Source organism: Polypterus senegalus, chromosome 12 (assembly GCF_016835505.1).
Source record: "Polypterus senegalus isolate Bchr_013 chromosome 12, ASM1683550v1, whole genome shotgun sequence".
In the NCBI taxonomy this organism is placed as follows: Eukaryota; Metazoa; Chordata; class Cladistia; order Polypteriformes; family Polypteridae; genus Polypterus; species Polypterus senegalus.
Genome location: NC_053165.1, coordinates 48,362,750 through 48,387,584, shown reverse-complemented (window position 1 = coordinate 48,387,584; position 24,835 = coordinate 48,362,750). Strand labels below are relative to the sequence as shown.

Genomic DNA, 24,835 nt, shown 5'->3' with positions numbered 1-24,835 from the left:
CAGTCATTTCATTTGATCATTAGTATTTGTTTACTATCTTTATTTCTTTATTCTCAGGCTATAGATATATAAAGTAATTAAGCTTTTACTTGAAAATTGGTTAATTACTTTAAGATAATGCAAAAGTTCCTCTGCAACACTTTTATTCATGGGAAAATGAATGTTTAGAAATCTGTAATTAGCTTTTTTATCATAATTAATGGGTGGATGGATAAATTTTGATTTGATTATTCTTGTCTTAGAAAACAAATATCCTGTTTTTTCTCCCTTTATATTTATGATATAAAGTTATTACTTTCATTCTTTGTATACATGCTGTGATGAACATCATGGATGGACTGGCATCCTGGTTGGATGGGTGGTGCTCCCCTACCCAATACCAGTGATGACCAACACTAATGGATTTTCATTCCAGCCAGGACAGTTAGTAGGTTGACATAACTGATTACTGCCTCCAGGGCTATGTGTTACCTGGTCCAACCACTTGGGAGTTGTACCTCTTGAGGGTGGTCCCGGTGGAGATCTTAGGCCTGCTTCAGGGAAGACTACCCTGTGAAGTGGAAATTCCACCTGTCTACTGGGTGAAATATGGTGGCACCAGAAGTGCTATCATGCCTGGCATAAAGGGAGCCTTTCCATCTCACCCTGTGATTTAGAGATGGTAGAGGAGGTGCACAACACTTGTGTGGGAAGGAGTAGAAGAGAAAGGAAAGAAAGAAAGAAAGATAATATTGTATTGTTGACTGTGGATGAAGGCTGTGCAAGGTATTTGTGATAAAATAAAACACCCATTTGAACCTGGGACTGTCATTAGTGTGGTTGTGTGTGGGGCTTGGGTTTCTCAGATGCCCCCGACTGCTCTGTCTAAGGGTGAGAAGAAAACCAGGAAATGAGTCAAAACTTTAGCGGCAAAACCTTTAGGTATCAAAGCTTAGTCACTAACCAGAAATTAAAGGAATCGGTAAGATGAGAAGCCAGAAATATCGAGAAGGAAATACACACTTTGTTGTTTGATGCTGTTTTTATCCAGGATTAATCTGTGCACAGGATTTAGAGGGTCACATAGCGTGGTGACATCTGAAACACCGTTCCATGGCAACCGGTAACAGCGCGGCAATAACAGGAATCATAATGTGGTAGTGGTCAATTGCAAAATAACACCGCTTTAAGTGCCAAATCATTTAAGTTAAATTAAGTTTAAGTTTTGTTTCTGTTTAGTTTGAAGTTGAATATAATTGAGCTTTAACATAGATAATGGAAGATTCAGTGAAACCCCCTATAAGTTAAAGTTAATGAAATGTTCTTAATGTTAGCCTTGTAATGGTTACAATGGTAACTCTTAGATTAAAGTAAGAAAGTGTGGCGGACAACCGGGGAACTTGCCCCACCAGGATGCCCCTGTGATGGAAGAACCGTGGGAGGCGATATATACTGGGGACAATACCTTTCCCAGAACACAAGAGGGCGAACCCCCTGGAGTATGTCGGGACCATGGGCTTGGAGCTTGGAAGCTCAGCCCTCTTGGGAACCGTGGTCACCGCCAGGGTGTGCCTGGACAATCCCAGAGCCCTGGATGGCAGCACTTCGGCCATAACAGGAAGTGCTCCCAGAAGAGAATCCAGGCACACCCAGAGTGCTTCCGGGTTCCCATGCAGCATTTCCACCACACCAGAACGTGCTGCAAGAAGACCATCAACGAGCACCTGGAACACATCTGGGTACAATATACTGTAAAAGGGGCTGCCTCACTCCATTCAGGAAAACCAAAGTCGAGAGGCAGAGGACAGAGCTTGTGAGTAGAGGCGTGAAGGTGGCAGAAGAGATGATAAAAGGAAAGAAAGAGAAGAAGAGAAAAGGACTGTGAGCACTATTATAGGTGATCTGTGTGCGGTGCTGCATTGTAAAGGGAGACCTGTAAATAAAACGTGTGTGTTTCTGGGACGTTTTGTCTCTGTGTATGTTTGTGTCCGGGCTGTCCACAACAGCTAGAAAAAAACATAAACTGTTAGCCAGAAAGGCATTAAGGGTGTGTGTGATAACAGGCCTTAAGAAATGGATCCTAGATGCTTAAGCCTCAAGCATAATACCATAGACAAGAGGTTTCCATTTTCCTTTTTTTATTATAAACTTTTATCAGTTATTTTTTTGTGAACTGTTTGCTTTGAATTTCATTAAAATCTTTAAAATGAAGACATTTGGACTTCTTTTTGGTAAAATTAGTCATACCACTGCTGGAATGCTTGTCTGGTAGCTCCATTTTCACTATTTTGAACTACTTGAAAAACCTTGAAGTCACAACACCATGAATTAATTCATTGTTATATTCAGGAACCATTATAAATACAAAGAAATCACACAGAAACATTTTCGAGAAAATGCAACTCACATTCCAACCTACAACTAAAAAAATTGCTGTAAAAATTTCTCTCTATTAAAAAAATCTTGGGATGAGACGAGACGAGACTTTTTTTCCTGCGACGAGACGTGATCTTTTGAAGAGACACAGAGAGACACTTTTACATCTTGCGAGACAGTCAAGTCACGTCATACTTACAACCTTTGGAAGTAAGTTCCGTGAGACAGTGACTTTTGCGAGTCACGTCCTACTTCCAACCATTTTCAAACAAGACCACGGGTATCTAACCTCTCAGTTGTTGGAATGCTTTTGGCAGACACACTTCCTATGCTCTCAGCTGACACCCGGGGCTGGAAAAAGACAAAGTAGAATGTCGTAAAGAATTCAAAAACATTGGCACGATACACATGAACACGTTAGAGATATTGGAAGTAGGAAAATTCGAAAGTCTCAAAAACATGATAGTAAAGATCGCATTAGCACAAACAAACGGAAAATATTTCGAGTAGTAAAAAGAGATCGAACGGTGAGGATGTCTGGGGGAGAAGAGAGACAAGGCAGTGAGACAAAAGGACAGCTGATCTACAGGCTTTTACATTTTTGAAGTGCCGCACGAAATGCTGAGCATGCAGCACAGCAGCAAGCCAGCAGCTGATCGAACAAACAGGAGGTAAAAAGAAAAAACTGTATTTGTTTCCCATTGTATGACCATTTATGAGGGGTTTTGGAGGAGAGACCGTGTCTCCTTGGGGTTTGTTAAGAATCCCTCTTCACAACAACGTGTAGTGCTGGCGGGGCGGGGGGTGGAGAAGGGGTTGGCAAAGCCCCCTAGCATTTTAATTAAAAAAAAATTCTCAAAGTGAACAAATCATAACACCATATACTGTGTATAACATCACTGCATGTTCTGTGTACAGTACTCCTCATTTTGATCATCAAGTCTGTTTTCATGGAGTTGAGTATTAGTTTTCGGTGGCAGTGTACTATAAAGAGAAGTTAAAAATACTTCTTAGTACCTGACTAAAGCTTGTCTTTGGACATTTACATTAAATAAGAAAGAGACAGTCTTTTTCAGAATTTTGGATCAATCATTCAGGTCTCCATTTAAGCTCATCACTGGCATAACGTTTTCAGAACCCTAACCTACACGGCCTGGTGGCTCTCCTTCTCAGATCTAAAGGCAGCAACGCTGCCCTCTCTTGTCTTCATATTGTTAAATAGATGCTCCTCTGTTTTTAGTGTATTTTATTTTTTTGTGAAGCATTTCTGCACAATTACTTTCTTTATTAATTATAATACCATTACAAGTATTCATTATAAATTGCATTTTCATTAAGCCATGTTCCTTCAAAAGCACTTTTGACATTATTTACAACCTACTAAGGTACTGTATCTAAGAATTGCAGTTGCGGAAATTTACATTATAAAAGTCTCACATTTTAATTCAAAGAGCATTTCAACAACAAACCGTAACAGCAAACACAATCTGCATTAAATTATCTTTCAAAACAAATTATACTGTAATTAATTCATTGATGGCTGTTAACTCATGAACATGCAAATCCCATGATTATTTATGTACACTGCTGTTTTAGTAATTGGATGGAAACCAAAGATTTAACACACAATTAATATTTCTTTTCCTACGCTTCTCTAACTGCAAACAACATAGCTGCACTTTTTAGCGTATGAAGTTGATTATTTTTTATTACCTTTAATCTATTGAACTGTTTCATCTTGTACCTTTAAATGACAAGGGGTGCTATTTTTGAAAAAGTAAATATTCTGATGGTTTCTATGTCATATTTCTGCAATGAGTGTACATGACCCAACTTCAACCTCCAAACCGTTGAATAATAAATCACAAGTAAGGGAAAAGCAATGGCCAAGTGTTTAGCACCAAACATCAAGAAACTTTATTGTCACATCACTTAACACAAATGTACAAGTGGTTGTGTGTTGTCACAGTGCTGTGGTAAAGTGAGGTTCGCAGCTAATTGCTATTTAAAATAAATAATTGTCACACTCGTAGCTTTAAGGATGGGGCATGGTAGCGTGGCAGGAACAGTTCCCTGGGGCGTGATGTGGGCAGTTCCGCATTTTAGTACACGGGTGTGGAATCGCCCCTGGACATAACTGATGGTGGGAGCTGCTAATCGCTACACTTGTGCCACGTCCCCATTTTAAAAGGGGAAGCGTGTGTGCGAGAGGAAGACTGGGATGGTGGTTAGAAGAAAGGCAAGAGGCAGGAAGAGAAAAGAGCCGGTGCAGGAGCGAATGAGTGAGCAAAAGGGATTAGGGCCGTGAGGGAGAATAGAGACAGCTGGGAGAAGAGGCCAACACTCGGTGGGGGTCATTTGAAAGTGGTCGCTCCAGCTCAGCCTTTCCGAGGGGCTGGAGAGACCATTAGTTTGGACGGCTTGCTGTGTAAGGCTGGGATGGTAGGGAGGGGGTCGTGGAGGCTTGGGGGGGAGAGCACCAGGGTGAATGCCCTGGCTGTTGTAGACCCGAGTCTTAGAACAGTGATGGAGCCTGTATGGGACAGAAGACAACTGAAAGTGAGGGAGGTCAGCTGCATCTGCAGATAGGACGACTCCTCTGCTGCAAGGCGCATGAGGAATTAGCAGGGGAGACACCAGTTAAAGGAAAGAAAAAGGCACCGGGTTTTTAAAAAAAGAACAGTTCCTCCCAGTGGATTTTTAACCTCATTGTAATTAATATTTATTGATTTTAACCTCCACATGATTTTATGATTTATTTATTTATGGATTGTTTTGAAACATTGCACTATTTATGTGGACACTTTTGATTCTGTTTTTAATTAAGGCACTGTACACCTTTGCACCTTTCCCTTGCTTCATGTGGTGTCCTCATCTGTACAGCTCATCCTAGTTATGACTATTAATGGTGTTGGGAGCAACGGGCTGCAAATAAAGAAGAGGGAGCATTAAGGAGCCGACCCGCACCGTCACAGGTTTCAAGATTCAGTTTTGCATGCACCACTGCTCCGGACATTTTTTTTTTTTTCTGATTCTTTCCCGCAGATGCCTTAACAGTTTGATAGCAGTAAAGAGTTGTACCGTGTTAGCCATAGATTGATACTGGAGAAAGTAGGGTGAAATGACACCTTTTATTGGCTAACTAAATAGATTACAAATGCAAGCTTTCGAGGCAGCTAAGGCCCCTTAATCAGGCAACGTGTAATCATTAGCTGGCTTGAAAGCTTGCATTTGTAATCCATTTAGTTAGCCAATAAAAGGTGTCATTTCACCCTACTTTCTCCTTTAACAGTTTGATGTAACATTGCTTTTCACCAGTAAACTCTTTATTAATAAGTCCCAATAAGCAATTGAAGACCCATCTGTTTTGTGAATATCTAATTGAAAAGAAAAAAAAAACAACTTTGCACTGAGATACTTTATATACTCAGCAAAAAAAGAAACGTCCCTTTTTCGGGACTGTGTATTTCAACAATAATGTTTTAAAAATCCAAATAACTTTACAGCTCTTCATTGTAAAGGGTTTAAACAATGTTTTCCATGCATGTTCAATTAACCATAATCAATTAATTAACATGCACCTGTGGAATGGTCGTTAAGACCTTAACAGCTTACAGAAAGTAGGCATTTAAGGTCACAGTTCTAAAAACGCAGGACACTAAAGAGACTTGTCTACCGACTGTGAAAAACACCCAAAGAAAGATGCCCAGGGTCCCTGCTCATCTGCGTGAACGTGCATTAGGCATGCTGCAGGGAGGCATGAGGACTGCTGATGTGGCTAGGGCAATAAATTGCCATGTCCGCACTGTGAGACGCCTAAGACAGCGCTACCGGGAGACAGGAAGGACATCTGATCATCCTCGCAGTGGAAGACCACGTGAAACCACACCTGCACAGGATCAGTACATCCGAATATCACACCTGCGTGACAGGTACAGGATGGCCACAACAACTGCCCGAGTCACACCAGGAACACACAATCCATCCCTCCATCAGTGCTCAGACTGTCCGCAATAGGCTGAGAAAGGCTGGATTGAGGGCTTGTAGGCCTGTTGTAAGGCAGGTCCTTACCCGACATCACCAGCAACAACGGTGCCTATGGGCACAAACCCACCTTCGCTGGACCAGACAGGAGTGGCAAAAAGTGCTCTTCACTGATGAGTCACGGTTTTGTCTCACCAGGGGTGATGGACGGACTCATGTTTATCGTCGAAGGAATTGAGCACGTCTGGGATCTGTTGGATCGCAGGGTGAGGGCTAGGGCCATTCCCCCCAGAAATGTCCAGGAACTTGCAGGTGCCTTGATGGAAGAGTGGGGTAACATCTCACAGCAAGAACTGACAAATCTGGTCCAGTCCATGAGGAGGAGATGCACTGCAGTACTTCAAGCAGCTGGTGGCCACACCAGATACTGACTGGTACTTTTGATTTTGAGCCTCCCTTCATTCAGGGACACATTGTGAAACATTTTTAGTTTATGTCTTATGGTGTTGACTCTTTTAGTGTTCATACAAATATTTACACATTAAGTTTACTAAAAGTAAAAACAGTTGAAAGTCAGAGGACGTTTATTTTTTTGCTGAGTATATAAATATTCTTGCCTGTTTAGGTGTAATTGCTTTATTGATTGTAAATCTTTGAGTTATTACATCTTTCACTTGTGGCAATCAGCTTTTCTTACCTGTGCTATTACACTTGCTGAACAAACAGGCCCCAGCCTAATTTTACTCGATTTTTTTTTACCTCTTTTGCAAGTCTCTTTGAATATAACCGTCTTCTAAGCAAATAAATCTAAATGCAAGGTGTGACGAGCTGTTTTAAAAAAATACTGTGTGTTACATGTAGTGGAACACACTGTAACTATGTAATACTATGCTTCGTATACCATGGTGCAACTCTCCAAATGATTGCTGATCGTATAAATATTGGTAAGGAGACTATTCGCCAGAGAAAGAAAAGTATCTGCACGAGATTTGTTACTCATGCCTTGACCAGAGAGCAGAAACAAGAACGCGTTGTTTACTGCCAAGATCAAGATGAACGTTTTTGGGAGAATATCATTACCGGTGTTGTTTCACAGACGATCCGGCCACCAAACCACCAGACATTTTCAAACAGTGGAAGAAATTTATTGTGCATTGACAAGGGAGCCTAACAACATTTCAAAAACTGCTTTCCTGGACAGCATGAAGAAGATGAAGGAATGTGCAGGCAAGTATATTGACTGAGGAGGAATGTATTTGGAAGAATAAAATTAAAATATGTCCATATAAAATATTTATAACAGTTGTCTAAAAACCTTTGGGTCGGCACCTTGTATATCATTATGATGTTTTCTCCCTACTGTAAGAGTTGAATTTGAACCCTGGTCCAATGTGCACCCGGCATGTGTCTGAGTCTCATATCCTTCTGAGCTTATGTTTAAAAGCTGATGCTGTTATTTTATTATTCACTATGATAAATGTATTTCTTGTTATTTTATATAACCCCTTAAGAGAATTTTTTATATTTAGGGCATAATCATTCTTCTATAGTACTAAGTTTCCTGTTTTTTGAACCCAGCTGGATCATAATAAATTTAAGCCAATGTTCTTTTCTTTTAAACCATGAGAAACAGGGTGTACGTGAAGAAACTCACACGTCTCCTTTAATAAAAAATAAAAATAATACATTTAAAATGTCATGCACCTCCTAAGTAAACAGGACTATCAATCAAATTGTGGTCATCTAAGGTATCAACATCTGGCATGTCCCATTCACAACTAGGTATACCCAATCATGTTAAACGTTTTCTTATTATGTAATGAATTCCTTTTAAAGAATAGTGACCTAATCAATGGATTGTATAAATACAGTATAGCGCAGAGGACACTTTTTTTTCTTTGTAGCATGTGACTAACATGAGGCTAACACGTGGTTACCTCTTCGGAGATTTAGATAAAGAATAACGATTGACGCTTTCTCCTGCCTGTGTCTTATTGCTTAAATCGGGGCACTCCAGTGGTGGGTGTCTGCATTTATAATTTTCTTCCACACTACTTTAGGGAGATGTAGAGATTGTCCAGTAGCGTCACACACAAGGCTCATATTAGCCCTTGATGGGTTGCTAGTCCAAGTGCAAGGTGCAGCTCACAAACACCTGCAAATCTGAATCTAGAAGCCTATTTTTAATATTAGAAGGAAAACAAGTAGTGTAGAGCTGCTTAACCTGCAGTGCTCATCTTTGGGTTGTGTGAAGAATGGCAGAATTATTTGAGAAGCCAACCTGAACACAAAGAAAACAAACTGTGTAAAAAGGAATGAGGTTTCTGAGCAGCACCAGTAACTAGTGTACCACCCAAGCTTTTGTTCATCCGCTGCCAATACTAACTAAGGAAGGACTAAAAGGAAAATGTGAAGTCGATGAACAGTCAATTGTGATCATACATAACCACCCCATAAATTCTTCCATCCATCCATTATCCAACCCGCTATATCCTAACTACAGGATCACGGGGGTCTACTGGAGCCAATCCCATAAATAATGATGGCTGAATTCAAATGGGGATGACTGTCCCCTATACCGTGGCGATTCATGAGCTTCGTTTAAACATTTTTCTTTTTTAATGAATAACATTGCTGCATGTATTTTGTTACACAAGAAGCCTGTCCATTTACAGAGAAAACAGAGGCTTCCCTCGTAGTCTCAGAGAGGAGGCAAAATACATTTAAATAAGAGTAAGACACAAGCTGTTTGAGCTATTGAAAAAAGAGTTTACTCACTCATGAACAGCTGTACCTCTAATGCTCTGTGATGCTTTTCCTCATTATACTGAAGTGAAAATCACTCCATACCGCATTAGGATTATAATAAATCCATTCCATTGCGAGTGAGTGCACATCATTCACATACACTCGCCGCCAGTTGAAAACGATAAGCAAATGACTGCCACCCCACAATGGGTCTCATCCGAACAGCTTGGAATTACAATTGTAAGTAGTTCCTTCAAATGAAAGAAAGGATTATTCTCAAATATTATATCATCGCTCTACCAAAAGATAAAAATGCACACATTTTTAAGAAGCTTTTTATTGTTTGACCTTAAAGCTGGTTTTAGGAGTTGTTGTTGACAAGATCACAGTCTGAATATCCTCTGTCATGACAGACCGATCCCCTTACGTAACATCAGGAAGGCAGGCGTCTTGCTTAGTTCCCATCTCTGATTGCACACCATGCAGACTTTCCAGGCAACAATGGCTAAGGAGAATTTTGAAATCCTCTCAAGATGCATACAAATTTCTAAACAAAATGAAGTGACCGTTACAAAAAAGCTGCCATACATCCTCCATTGATGACATTCTCACAGCCGATAAACCAGTCCATGTGAAACATGGAGAGCTCAGATTCACGTTGTTCGTAGCCGTGAAGTACACCCAGTCTTCAATACGCCACTGATGGTTTGTCTATTTAGTAAGCTTTGTGCTCATATACATAACCTGCTAATCAATATGTGTTCTTTTCTATACCATACAGTATGTGTTTTATTTCTGCTTGTTTATCTACTATATATCCTTACATATAATTTGATACTATCCGTATGTATGGTGTTCGCAGCAATACCTCGAGCAGCCACAAGAGCAGATGCCGCGGGAAGGATGCGTAGGAAACAAAGTCACATGACTGACGTGGAACGTAGACTTGCTAATGCGACCACACGTACACAACGAGCACAACAAACGGATGGGGAAGCGTACGGCTACAAATGCTACTAACGCTGAAAGAAATCGTGCAAATTGGACGCTAAGTACAGATGAAGAACATGCGCTACAGAATGCTACTAATGCTGACAGACAAGCAACTGAAGAAGCTCGAGCAGCCACAAATGCAGCACGGATTGAAAGAAATCGAGCAGCCTGTGCCTTGCGGCGGCCGAACAGGTTTATTTTAACCACAAATCAGTGCCATGATAACAAAATAATTTCACAGACTTAACAAAACAAATAATTCTTTACAGAGAAAATATGGATTTCACAAACGTTGAATTTGTAGCCTGATTTAAACGGGCTCCCAGTCGCTAGTATATATATAAAATCCTAAACCTAAAAGTTCAACGGTGACATTTTTATGTCACGTTTTTATCACGCTTTAAATCTGGCTTATTTTAAAACCTACATATATATGTTTGGTATCATACTTTTCAGAATTTATCAAACTTTAATGTGATGTCATTAGATTTTCAAATTCTTATTCCGTTTTTAAATTATAAACTAAAAATATCAAGAACTCACGTCTTGTGTGCCAAAAGATTTAACCACGCCTGGGGCTGGAAATAAAAGACAAAGAGTAGGACAGTTGCTGTACAGGCTTTTAATGTTCAAATCACAACAAGCACAACGTCAAAACAGAAATTACTTAAATCCCTGAACAAATGCTAGATAAATGACTTTGCCCAAGCTAAATAAACACTCCTCTTAAGTGACTGAGCATGCAGATGACTCTTAAATAAAGTGGTCGCCATGACATCACACACGTGCACATTCATGCAGGACATGTCACAAGTTATGTGTGACATCACAGTGGCCAAAATTTAAAACAGTGGCTCAATAAAGTCATTAACACAGGACATAAGAAAGTGACAAAACAACTAAGAGAAAAGTAATATAAAAATGAAATGCTCAGTCATGAAAAGGTGCTCGGTCGTCGGCTTTGTGGAAGGACATGCTTACCCAACTTTGCTCAATCTCCGTATTTACCCAGTTTTTGCAAAGAATGGGTGCAAAGTTGGTGCAGGCCTATGGTTATCCCCTCTTGACAATACATGTCAGTATCTAAATTGTAAAGGCAATTTGAGTCTGTCATTGTTGACTGCTTGAGCCTGAGGTGAGTAAGGCTGACCAAACTGGGACTTCATAGCTGTTGTCTCACACGTGCACATGGGTGACGGTTTCTGGGCTCAAATATGTGCTTCTCAGCCAAGCTAAGGGTTGGTGTGGTCCTCTGATGCTTTCTTCTTTCTTTCCTTTGCAGACCAGGAGAAGACCCCACATTCTAGTTTACATCACTTCCACCTCTCAAATCATTGCATCCTGATGACGTCACTTTCGGTTCCGGTCCCACAAGATCCCTCCTCTTCCTGTTTCTTACCTAGAAATCCGTTTTGTTGATTCTCATATTCAGTTCGATATTGAACTCAAGTCTGTAAAGACTTCTATTACTTTGAACCAGGGGTAAAACTCTCTAAACTTTTATGATTGTTTATGAGTCTTTTTACATTGTACATCTGTACTCGATCAGGTGGCTGTTCTTAATCGATAACATCAGCATAATGACTTCAGTTTAGCAGTGGAATTCTGGGAAGCATCAGACTGAACGCAGTGTGAAACATTTAAAAGTAGAACCGCCTGTGATATTTCATACCAATAATTCACTACTTACTGAAAACAGTTACGATTGCTTGCTGTAGGCTAGTGGTGTCTTTTAGATGTGCCACCTATTGAGTCGTCACGTCTATTAGTTATCTAACCATTTGACTAATACAAGTGATTGTGCCCTTCAGCCAACTGGCACCTGTCTAGGGCTTTTGGCTGGCTTGTGTCCATCACTGGAGGATACGTTGTGGCTCCATGTGACCGTGTATTTGTAAAGCTCTTTCGGAACACACCTTTTAGGTTTTATTAATTTTGCTAGAACTTTTTTTTTAATATACTGCATTTCCAATTTCATTGGAGGCAAAAATGTCTTTGCAAGCTATTGGCATTTACATTTTGTTTGAATTCCTCATGTAAGCACAGCCACAGACTCATCGAATACAACTTATCTCCAATCAATAAGGAGGCTGACAGGGAGAGAACAGCTGAAGGGCAGATGGGGGGATCACTTTGGATATTTCCAGACAGGCAGAAAGCCACCACTGAAAGTCACCCAGCATCCCCTTCACACTGCCTCTCCTGTGCAACAGCTTTAGGGAACTTGACTACTTCATACTGAATTTGTTACTACAAATTTGCGGATTTTATCTTCTAAGGCTGTCTGTTACTAAAAAAAAGGTAACATCTCCACATGGCACCAAAAGGCATATCATTTTGGTTATAAGTAGCTCAGAGATGGCATACTGAATTGTTCTAATCATGATCATGTGTAGTCCAGGCTAGGATCTAATAGCACTGAGTAATATTCCATTGTGCTTGGACTAAGTGAATGGCACACTGGTCTAGGATTTGCAGTGACCGAGGGAGGTGGCACATCCGGGCCCACAGGTACCGACTAAGATGGCCGGTCAGATGCTGTGGGCTGTGCCACTGGGACACCCAGGGTCCTGACAAGGACCAAGAAAGACTAAGAAGGAAGAACACTTGTGATTGATTTTTACCTTTACAACCATTTGTTAGATTAGGAACACCCTGGGAACTCTTTTATGTACTATTTCTTTATTAAACAACGTATAGCACATTTTTGGAATGCACATTATATTCTCTGTTCCTGCTTTTGACGAGTAAGCCTGACACTTCTTTACTCTCTTGTCCTGGTCCATTCCCTGGTTTTGAATATCAAACCCAAAAGAAGAGGGCAGTACCAGGAGTGCAGGCACATGGGGCATCACACTCTAACAAATATGAGGGAAACATTTTGGAAGTGTGTGTCCGTGTATGTTAGAGCGAGGGAATACGTGTTTATCTTAACCTGTATGAAAAAGATGTTTGCACTATTTTACAAACAACAACAACAACATTTATTTATATAGCACATTTTCATACAAACAGTAGCTCAAAGTGCTTTACATATTAAAGAATAGAAAAATGAAAGACACAATTATAAAACAAAATACATCAACATTAATTAACATCGAATAAGAGTAAGGTTCAATGGCCAGGGGGGACAGAAAAAACAAAAACTCCAGACGGCTGGAGAAAAAATAAAATCTGTAGGGATTCCAGACCATGAGACCGCCCAGTCCCCTCTGGGCATTCTACCTAACATAAATGAAACAGTCCTCTTTGGATTTAGGGTTCTCACGGAAGGGCTTGATGATGATGATGGTCATGTAGACTTCTGCCTTTTAATCCATCCATCATTGTTGGAGCATCATGAAGCTTTGAGTAGGTGGTGGTGGCAGAGAAACCGGAAAAAGAAACAGAAAAGAAAACAAAAACCTAAAGAAGGAAAATACAATAGGTATGGATTAACACTTTTTTGACATATTTATTACTAGGAGGCTTCGCTCGCCAACCCTCCTGCATGCACTACACGCCAGTAACTTTGTGTCTCTGCCACTCACGTATGTGGATTTCACTTTCACCAAACAACAAAACATTTAATTCTTGTGAATAGGCCTCTTCATTGGGAAGAAACACTACTCTTCCCTGATGGCAACACGAATTAGGCAATCTACAAATCCCTGACTTAAAGTTTAACGCCAAACAATATCTACATATTTCTGTCATATCACCTGTGTCCATATATTCTATCACTTTTCGCTTTTACCTTTACATCAATATCGCATTGAATTTTGATTCCGTGTTTGGAATTACATTGTAACAACGCAACGTATAACTGCCCATGAGTGAAAATCTACAGAAACTGTGTCTGACAATAGCATTCACAGAATTGAGAAATGATTGAACCGTGTGCGTGGTTGTAAATGTTTTAGATGTGGGCAGGACTTTTCCAAATCTCTTTGCATAAGCTCTTGTCTCGCGGGGCTTGAAATTTTCTCTCGCGGGATTTCACTTTCACCAAACAACCAATCTTTTAATTCTCACAGATTCATTGGGAAGAAACACTACTTTTCCCATGAATTAGACGATCTACAAGTCTCCGACTTAAAGTTTAAATCCGAACAATATATTCAATCTCGTTTCGCTGTTCCATTATTTCACAGAGTAATAATTTCCATTTGTTAGTGCTAATGCGATCTTTACTATCATTTTTTTGAGACTTTTGAATTTTAGTACTTTCATTATCTCTAACCTGCTCTGCATGTGTACCACACCAACGTTTCTGAATTCTTTACAACGTTCTACTTTGTTATCTACTCTTTCTCTTTTATTTTTGGCCTCGGGCGTGGTTAAATCTCTTGGCACAAAGTCTCGTCTCACGGGACATGAAAATATCTCTCTGAAAAAGTCACATCTCGTCTTTCTTCCCAAGATTGTAATAGAGAGATATACACTGTGGGTAATAATTCGTACACGTATATGACATCTTTTACACCAGGTGCCACAAAAATCTATAAACAAATATGTGTTGCTTTAAAACATTTTGTCTAAAATATTTATTAATGTAAAAAAAAGTCTGCATAGGCTTTGTATGTCACATTATATTAAATAAAAGGAACTCAGTTCTGAGAAAATGTATAATTATTGGGCTATATGCTGTATCATATATCAGCAAAGTGCTTAAAAAGCCTTTTATCCTTATAAAGCCTACATAATCCAGAAAGTTAAAACCGAGAGAGTCAGGTTTAAAGACTCCATTTTGATGCACTCACATTACTAAACAAACTCACAATGCAGTTATGGTGGTTATTGTGGCACTTCATAACATAACGACTTTATATGTAAGTTTCCTACTTTTGGCCCAAATGTTTTATTTTTTCATAGCACTGCTGGAGTTCTGTAAGGAAAACTGCGTAATAGTTCACACTGCATTTCAATATTTGTGAATATCAATATTAGTTTACTGTGGTGGGCTGGCGCCTTGCCCGGGGTTTGTTTCCTGCCTTGCGCCCTGTGTTGGCTGGGATTGGCTCCAGCAGACCCCCGTGACCCTGTAGTTAGGATATAGCGGGTTGGATAATGGATGGATATTAGTTTACTCAAATGATATTTGGAAACTAGTTAAAAGCTATCCCACTATTGTGAAGCTGCTGTTACAGCTGGTTGTTATGTCCAGAACTGAACTCTGTGTTTCTTTAAGAGTTATTTTGTACAAAGTTGATTTTCTAAAAAACAAGGGGGCAGAATGCGAATGAGAGGATGTGGTGAACTGGGGGTTGGTGGGAAGAATAAAGAAAGAATAAAAAGGAAGAAGAATGATTTGGCAAAACCAATGTCTAATGAGTTTTTTTTTTTTTTTTTGTCTGGATACAACACTGGTATTTATATTTTCATATAAAAGGTCCACCTTAATAAAAGGATAAGTGTTTGTCCATGTGTCATCCGGATGTTATATCTCTGCTATTCCAACAGATGGAGCATCACAAATATTTACACTGCTTTTAGGAATCTCACACCAAAGAGCATATAACAGAGAGATAAGCATTGTATGATGCAGTCCAAATGTTAATGGCTCCACGTTGATTACTTAGATTTCAGCCCGTCTTAAATGGTAGCACAATTAGCTACAGAATAAAAGCACAATATTGTTCATTTGAGTAATGTAAATACTTTTAATTAAAAACAACTGCTCAGTTAATTGAATGCTGCTTGCCATTGTTTAAATTTTAATTTATTCATTTAAAGTCAAGTCAAGTAAACTTGGGGAGTGTGCACTGGTACAGTGTGTTGCCACACCCACCACACGATGAAACAACTCGGGATCCCAGTTTGCGCCCCCCCAGGCAGACACGCGGTCCAGTCCCACCCTCCAGAAATGGCACTCTATCTGCCGCAGCCAGGTGTTACGTGGGTGATCCCTTGGCCTGGACCAGCCACTCGGGTCCCCAACAATGAGGATCGTACGAGCCGGATCACCCTCTGGGAATCGCGCCACATGGCCGTAGCGCCGTAACTGATGCTCCTTCACAATGCAGGTAATGTGCCTCACCAGGGACTCCATGAAAAACCACACATTCGACACAAAGTCAAACCAACGGTACTCAAGGATTTTCCGGAGAGACACAGTACCAAAGGAATCCAGTCTTCATCAGTCGTCACTGGATAGCGTCCATGTCTCACAACCTTATAGCAAGACAGGAAGCACCAGGACTCTAAAGACTTGGACCTTCGTCCTTTGCATAGATATCGGGAGCCCCACACACCCCTTTTCAGCGACCTCATGACCCTCTATGCTCTCCCAATCCGTCTACTGACTTCATAGGAAGAGTCACCAGAGACATGAATGTCACTTCCAAGGTAAGTAAACCTCTCGATGAGGTTGACACTCTCTCCACAGACAGACACACTGCTGATGGCTGGGCCCAAGAGGTCATTAAAGGCCCGGATCTTGGTTTTTATCAGGACACTCGCAAGCCCAGACACTCTGACTCCTCGCTCAGTCTCTCAAGTGCCCCGATCAGAGCCTCCATTGACTCTGCGAAGATCACAGCATCGTCAGCAAAGTCAAGATCCTTAAATGTTTCTTCACCAACAGATGCCCCACAGCCGCTGGACCCCATGACCCTGCCCAACACCCAGTCCATACAAGCATTGAACAGAGTAGGAATAAGAACACACCCCTGACAAACCCCACAATCAACTGGGAAAAACGCAGAGGTTCTGCCTCCACTCTGCACAGCACTCACAGTACCAGTGAAAAAAAAGACAAAAGCTTATTTTTAAAATAAAGGAGAGTATGTTGACTAGGATTTCTATGTGATGTGAAATTTTACCAGTTTTGGTATTAATGACAAGAATTTTGGCATTGCGACATCCACATTTGAAAGTATTGCTATGCTTACTGCTGAGTTTAAAAAGGAAATAATGTAATTGTTTTTATATCTTTATAATTCAGATTTTCCTTTTTAAATTTAGGAATTTGTTGATAACAATGGACAAAAGAAAAAGGGCGAAAGCGAGGGCGAGAGATACGGCATTACAGCTGTGAGATTGCTTATAAATAAAGTGGTGATTGAGAATGTGAAGTGAACTCCTCCATACCACACTACCACACTAAAACTCACTAAAACAGTGAGTTTGTTTGCTTCATTGCCAGTGGGGAGAAAGTCATTTTATTGTTTTCTTAGCTGCAAGTGATATTAGTTTTCTGAAAAAATGGGAAGAATTGCAGTCCGGATAACACCTTTTGACTAGTCTGACATTTTGCTCTCTAGTGGCAGTCATGACTATAACTGATAAGAAAACCATTTGCTTTAGGAAACTGAAGCAGAATGATTACGAGAAGAAGGCTGTCAAAGCCCTACTGTCTACCCACAGTACGGTCTCTAGTACTATAAGCAAATAAAAAGTTTGGAACATTTGTGCAAAATGTACCCTCAACCAGCGCTCCTCTCTGCCCCTGTGGTCTAGTTGAAGAAGTAACAACTGGGACCAGCACTTCATCATGTCACCGCTTCGTCTCTTACTTTACTTAAACTGGAAAGATTCGCCTCCTTCAAGTCTTGCCTCCTAACTAATAGCCCGCATTGCTGAAATCTGTATAAGTGATCATCTCTGCACTCTCTCTGGCTTAGCTATGCATTTTGTTTTCCAATACGATGACCAAAAAAGACACTGAAATGCTAAAAAGGCTGTTATTAAATTGTTTTTTTCAAACAGACTTTCACATTTAGTTTTTAGGCTGATGCCTTGATCCAAGGTGATTTACATTTATGATGCAACTGATTACATTTCTCTTTTGATTTGCCAAGTCATGTGACTTGTTCAGGTGACACGAGGGTGTCATTAGCAGGATTTGAACCCACAACCTCAGCGTTTGCAGTCCAAAGCACCACACTGCCTGACGTTTGGGTGGGTTGAGGTGCAGGTGACATAGTGCATTACTTTGTAGCAGGATTACATAATAACAGGCATTTTTTTGTGTCTGTGCTGAGCTGTGTTTTTGTTTTCGTTGTCCCGTTTACTATCATGTAAGTGTGTGTAAGTAAATGTTGTCTCCGTAAGTCAAATGGGGAAAGACGATGAAGGGAGACTGCAACCCCGAGACAAGAATTTCCTGTTTTCTCAACCAATTACATCCAGGACATTCAGTTTTTAAACGAGAAGAGTGGAAAAGAAGAGAAAGGAGAGGAGAGAGAAAGATCGAGAGAAGAAAGGAGCCACTTTACGCATTCATTTTCCAACTCATCACTTCCATTTATTGTGCAATTCCACTGCTTGCTTTCTCAGTATCCAGCTCATCATCACGGCAACCAGTGTAGAGAAACCCCCGGGGTTTGGATTCCGCCAATGCCAATGACATACACGGTGAGGTCGGTTTGTACTTTGGGAAGAAGCAAAATATCACTTCAGCCAGTATTCAATTATCGCTAGACTTTATTAGGTTTAGACTCATTTATCACATACATTTCGACTGCCGTTCATCATTAATCTATGTTTGTGTTCCATGTTTATTCATTTAATGTTTAGGGACAAGGGAGGGTTTTTGTAAATATTATTGTTTATACGTATGTTCATATAAATAATATATATATATCTTTATATATATTACGCTAGTGTGGCTGTCCATTTGTCTGTCCAGGATTTTAAATCACCTGTAGCTTGCAAACCATTTGACCTATGGACCTGAAATGTGGTACACCTATACTACGTGACGTCTACTATCCGCTTACACGGTGATGATTGACCACCAAGGTTATTCCTCTTTTTATTTTTATTTTATTTTATTACAGAATGAACTCTCAGCACCCACCACCTTCACCGTTATTTCTCCTACCTCTTCATATCTTAAATCATTCTTGAGGAAAATTGAAGACTTAAGGGCCAGCTTAAGTGAAAGATTAAAGAAAAGGTACTAAGTAATTCCAACTTAAACTCTGACTTAATCAGTTTTAACGTGAAAAGATGCCAACGAATGAAAAGAAGAAACAGGCCTCTAGGGTGGAGGAAAGAAGAGCTGCTCAGGAAGCGGCAAGCGCATCAACCTCTGAGCAAACGAATGATAAACGTACAGAGAAAGAGTCTGAAAACTAGGAATGCTCAAGTCAAGTGTATTCACTGCACGTTATCGTGCAGTGCGCTGTTACTGGTATATATATAATTATTCACTGGTGTCTTTCGGATAGTGGTGAATTTTGTGCACATATACAGTATTGAGTATTTGTCGGCCCTCGTGTGCATATACAGATTTATCTACTGTCAATATATCTGCACTTGATTTTACATTGCTGACTTGCAGTGCTTGTTATTTCGTTGTTTGGGGGAAAAACTTGTTATTAGCTTGAAAATCCTCAGGTTAGCCAAGGCAATAGTCTTGGTAGTGCTTGCCGGTCTGAGTAAAGGGGTCGGCCATTACAAGTTTTTTTGGGAGGTATTAAAAGAAATGTCTATAAATAGACAAACTTCAGACACGTTAGTTGAAAGAGCTCTAAAACCAAAATGTAAGTTAAAATCCGCAGTCATAGTCAAAACAATGCTGTTACAACAACAACATTTATTTATATAGCACATTTTCATACAAAAAGTAGCTCAAAGTGCTTTACATAATGAAGAAAAGAAAAATAAAAGGCAAAATAAGAAATTAAAATAAGACAACATTAGTTAACATAGACAAGGAGTAAGGTCCGATGGCCAGGGTGGACAGAAAAAACAAAAAACAAAAAAAACTCCAGACGGCTGGAGAAAAAAAAAATAAAATCTGCAGGGATTCCAGACCACGAGACCGCCCAGTCCCCTCTGGGTTACAACACCAAGCTTTTGCTTCATTTTGTTTTCTTGTTGGGTTACCCTAATGATAAGCTATCATGGCTTGTTATTCTTTATCTATAAAGTTGAGATGCCATTATCCTTTGGGTGTTTTGGTATCACGCTTTGCATTGCTGTTCTCTCCCTTGGGTAACACTGGGCACCATTGCAAGGAACAACATGGTGGCATCCATCACAAAAAAAAACAAAAAAACAAATAAAATAAAAATGTCCAATAACAAAATAACCTGCCTGATGCCCGGTGCTAGCTGGAATAGGCTCCAGTACCGTGACCTTGCACTGGGTTTGAAAAATGACACGGCGTAACAATAATCACAGTGATAAATCCCAAAAGTGACACAGAATGATTCAGAACTTGCTTTAGTGAGGTCCAAGCAACTTTAACAAAACATGAGGGTTAGCAATAATTCAAAATATGAAATAAAACAAAGCAAAATGTGCTTTAATGAGATCCTCACAGTCAGGCTGATCACTCACGTCAGTCCACTCCTTTTTCTCACCCAATATCACATATACAGTATACAGTTAATGTTTTATTTCACTTTCATAAATTGTATTTTTAACATTACAACCATTTTCATTACAAGATCATTTATTGGTCAAGAGATGCCTTATCTACCAAAGAGCCATAACAGCCAATAACAGATGCATCATGGGATACAATGCCATCTTTGACAGATTAAACATTTGAGAGTGAAGCTGCAAATTCCCCAACCTTAATACTGTCAAAGGAATGATATTGTAATAAAGATGAAGCCCATCAGGTAAATCCTTCTGACTTGGTATATATTACACTTCTTATGTAATCAGATTTTACTAGCATGCCAATGAATTTGGATTTCCACATAACAATGATATGATTTCTATTTAAATAATCTGTAGAATTATTGAATTTCAACTTCAAAACATAGAAGTTAATAACTAAGGATTACAAAGAGGATTCACATTTATGTATGTGCCAAAAAATTCTATTACAAGTTAATCATCTGATGACAAGAGGATAAAATAAAGCAAAAACCTGAAGAGATGCGCATTATAATAATGATTTTTTGATGGGGAGCTCAAGAAGTTCCAGGCAGCATTACAATTTCTTGTATGAGATGCGCGCTGCGAGCCACTTAAACAGCCACTAACTCTCTGCTTTTTTTCAGTTCTCCATCCTCAGCATTCTGCATACATTTGGTAGCACTTCCGCCTTTCCTCTTGGATAGCCTTTGCAGTGTTTAACTTTCCACATCACTTATTACAGTCTAATCAAAGCAAAAACAAGTCCGCAACATCCAAAATGCAAACAGTATCACTGAGTAATGTTTACAATGTGGATAATCAAAACTGGATGTTTCCATATCATTTAGTTTGACTCTCCTCTGGAGTGATTTCATTGAGTTTTTGCCACATTCATATTTAGACCTTCAAAGACTTAATCAGACAGGCAAATAAAAAAGATTACTTACGAAAGAGTTCTCTCCAGTCGACTGCCAGGAGAGCCAATAACCTCTCCTAAAGTGCAAAATGTCTGTCCGAGAAAATCCTGCAATCCCAATCAATGAAATATGTTAGGAAAGGTGCATCTATCACATGTAACACAAGCAATTTTTAAATAAAAATGAACTTTTTGCATAAAAAATCTGGTGAATGGATTTTTCAATCCTGTGCAATTCCAGCACCAGGTATCTGATGTGAATCTGTTTCAATTTTGAATGGAGCTCCACTAGTGTAGCTGCTAGAGGGTTTCTTCACCTTTTTTTTTGGATGAGGGGCATTTGGACAAATAAAGATTGCTGCACTAAATGATCTGAGGGGAACAAGCCCTTCTCTCCATGCCAGGAGGTACAAGGAATAATCTGCAAAGCTGCTCATCAATCACAAAGCAGTAGTTTACTCAAGAAGGACATGTTTTTAAAGGTTCAACAACAAACAAATCCTTTATAATGGTTTCAGATTGTGCCTTAACTCATGTATGCTTCTGGAGCACAGTGGCTTCAATTGTGAAATAGAAGAACACCAAAACCACCAAGACCCTTCCACCTGAGGCCACAGGTCCGCCATGCCCTCGACCCTCTGCAGTTCGCATACCAGGGGAAGGTGGGAGCGGAGGATGCCATCGTCTATATGCTACACTGATCCCTCTCCCACTTGAACAGAGGCAGTGGTGTAGTAAGAATTATGTTTCTGGACTTCTCTAGCGCCTTCAACACCATCCAAGCTCTGCTCCTTAGGGACAAGCTGACAGAGATGGGAGTAGATTCATACCTGGTGGAATGGATCGTGGACTATCTTACAAACAGACCTCAGTATGTGCGTCTCGGGAACTGCAGGTCTGACATTGTGGTCAGCAATACAGGAGCACCGCAGGGGACTGTGTTTTCTCCGGTCCTATTCAGCCTATATACATCGGACTTCCAATACAACTCGGAGTCCTGCCACTTGCAAAAGTTCACTGATGACACTGCTATCGTGGGCTGCATCAGGAGTGGGCAGGAGGAGGAGTACAGGAAGCTAATCAAAGACTTTGTTAAATGGTGCGACTCAAACCACCTACAACTGAACACCAGCAAAACCAAGAAGCTGGTGGTGGATTTTAGGAGGACCAGGCCCCTCATGGACCTCGTGATCATCAGAGGTGACTGTGTGCAGAGGGTGCATACCTATAAATATCTGGGAGTGCAGCTGGATGATAAATTGGACTGGACTGCCAATACTGATGCTCTGTGCAAGAGAGGACAAAGCCGACTATACTTCCTTAGAAGGCTGGTGCACATTGTGTGCACATATATAGTATTGAGTATTTGTCGGCCCTCATGTGCATATACAGATTTATCCACTGTCAATATATCTGCATTTGATTTTACTTGGCTGACTTGTAGTGCCTGTTATTTCATTGTTTGGGGGAAAAATGACGATTTGTAAGGAGTACAACTAGTTATTAGCTTGAATATCTTATATGCAATAAGAACCTGCAGATGTTCTATCAGACAGTTGTGGTGAACGATCTCTTCTACGTGGTGGTGTGCTGTAGAGGCAACATAAAGAAGAGGGATGCCTCACGCCTTGATAAACTGGTGAGGAAGGTAGGCTCTGTTGTAAGCATGGAGCTGGACAGTTTGACATCTGTGGCAGAGTGACAGGTACTGAGCAGGCTCCTGTCAATCATGGAGAATCCACTGCATCCACTGAACAGGATCATCTCCAGACAGAGGAGCAGCTTCAGCGACAGTGCTGTCACTGTCCTGCTCCACTGACAGACTGAGGAGACACCACACTATGTAACACTTCAATTCCACCCAGGGGGGTAAACGTTAAAATTGTACAAAGTTATTGTCTATCTATTATACCTTCATTGTTATCACTATTTAATTTAATATTGTTCTTTATCTGTATACTGTTGCTGGAGTATGTGAATTCCCCCTTAGGATTAATAAAGTATCTATCTATCTATCTATCTATCTATCTATCTATCTATCTATCTATCTATCTATCTATCTATCTATCTATCTAAGAGTTGGGAGCTGAGCCAAACTCAGTAATTGGGCAAGCAGCACCTTGGTCAAGGAGGTGACCAAGAACCCAATGATAACTCTAACAGAGCTTCAGAAGTCCTCTGTTAAGATGGGAGAACCTGTCAAAAGGATGCCCACATCAGCAACTTTCCATCAATCAGGCATACACAGAAGCCAAATGGCATTTAAAGGACTTTGAGAGCATAAGAAAAAAGATTCTCCTGTCCGATGGGTCAAAAATGTATCTCTTTGGACAAAACTCTGAGCACTACATCTGGCCATCACCAGCTTAAAACAATCCATACGGTAAAGCATTCTGGTGGCTGCATCACATTGTGGGGGTGCTTCTCTCTGTCAGGGACAGGGAGACTGGTCAAAACTGAGGGAATAAATGGACATTGGTTGGACATTGTGTACAAAGGGAAACACCTTCATATATAAGGTACCCCGATTCAAAATGCATGTCAGGACAGAAACCAAGCCATGAAGTCCAAAGAGCTCTCTATAGACCACCACAATCAAATCGTAGTAAGCCATGGATCAGGGCGAGGGTATAAAAATATTTGTAAAACTTTTAGTGTTCCAAGAAGCACAGTGGCCTCAATAATTGTGAAAGTTAATGATACTGGGACCGAAAAGACACTTTGAGTAAAACTCAGAAACTGGGCAAGCAGCACCTTGGTCAAGGAGGTGACCCAAAAGCCAATGGTAATTCTAACAGAGCTTCAGAAGTCCTCTGTTGAGATGGGAGAACCTGTTGGAAGGATGACCATCTCCGCATCTCTCCATCAATTAATTATAGTAGAGTGACTAAAAGCAAGATTGGAGTTTGTCAAAAGGCATTTGACAGACTTGGGAGCATGAGGAAAAAAATTCTCCTGTCTGATGAGATAAAATGGAACTCTTTGGGCAAAATTCTAAACACTATGTCTGACCATCACCTGCCTAATACCATCTGTATGGGGAAGCATGGTGATGGCAGCATTAGGCTAAGGGGGTGCTTCTCATTGTTAGACATAGGGAAACTCGTCAGAATTGAGGAAAGGATGAACTCAAATATGGCAAGGTCCTTGAAGAAAACCTACTCCAGAGTGTACACAACCTCAGACTGGGGTGACAGTTCACCTTGCAGCATGACAATGACCTGAAGTATACAGCCAAGACAACATTGGAGTGGCTTCGGTACAGGTCTGACTGTCCTTGATCAGCTCAGCCAAAGCCTGGACTTAAACTCCACAGAACATCTATGGAGAGACCTGAAGATGGCAGTTTAAAGACACTTCCTATCCAGTCTAATGGACGTTGAGAAGATCTGCCAGGAAAAATGGAATTAACTGCCCGAGTCTTATAGAGACTTATCCAACAAGATTTGAAGTTGCAATTACTGCCAAAAGGACTTCTACAAAGTACTGAATTGAGGGTCTGAATACTTATATGAATGAGAGATTTCAATTTTTGAT

General features: G+C 40.3%; 1 protein-coding gene across 2 annotated transcripts in view; it reads right to left on the bottom strand.

Moving 5' to 3' along the window:
- The window catches only part of cpne9 (copine family member IX), a 672,011-nt gene that overhangs the window by 443,205 nt on the left and 203,971 nt on the right, over window positions 1-24,835 (bottom strand). For both annotated transcript variants that reach the window (XR_005635832.1, XM_039771535.1), the window contains exon 7: window positions 21,330-21,406. Coding sequence is in view for 1 of the 2 variants with exons in the window: in XM_039771535.1 (XP_039627469.1) it covers window positions 21,330-21,406 (77 nt within the window). In the remaining variant the exon portion in view is untranslated. The remainder of the gene's footprint in view (window positions 1-21,329; window positions 21,407-24,835) is intronic.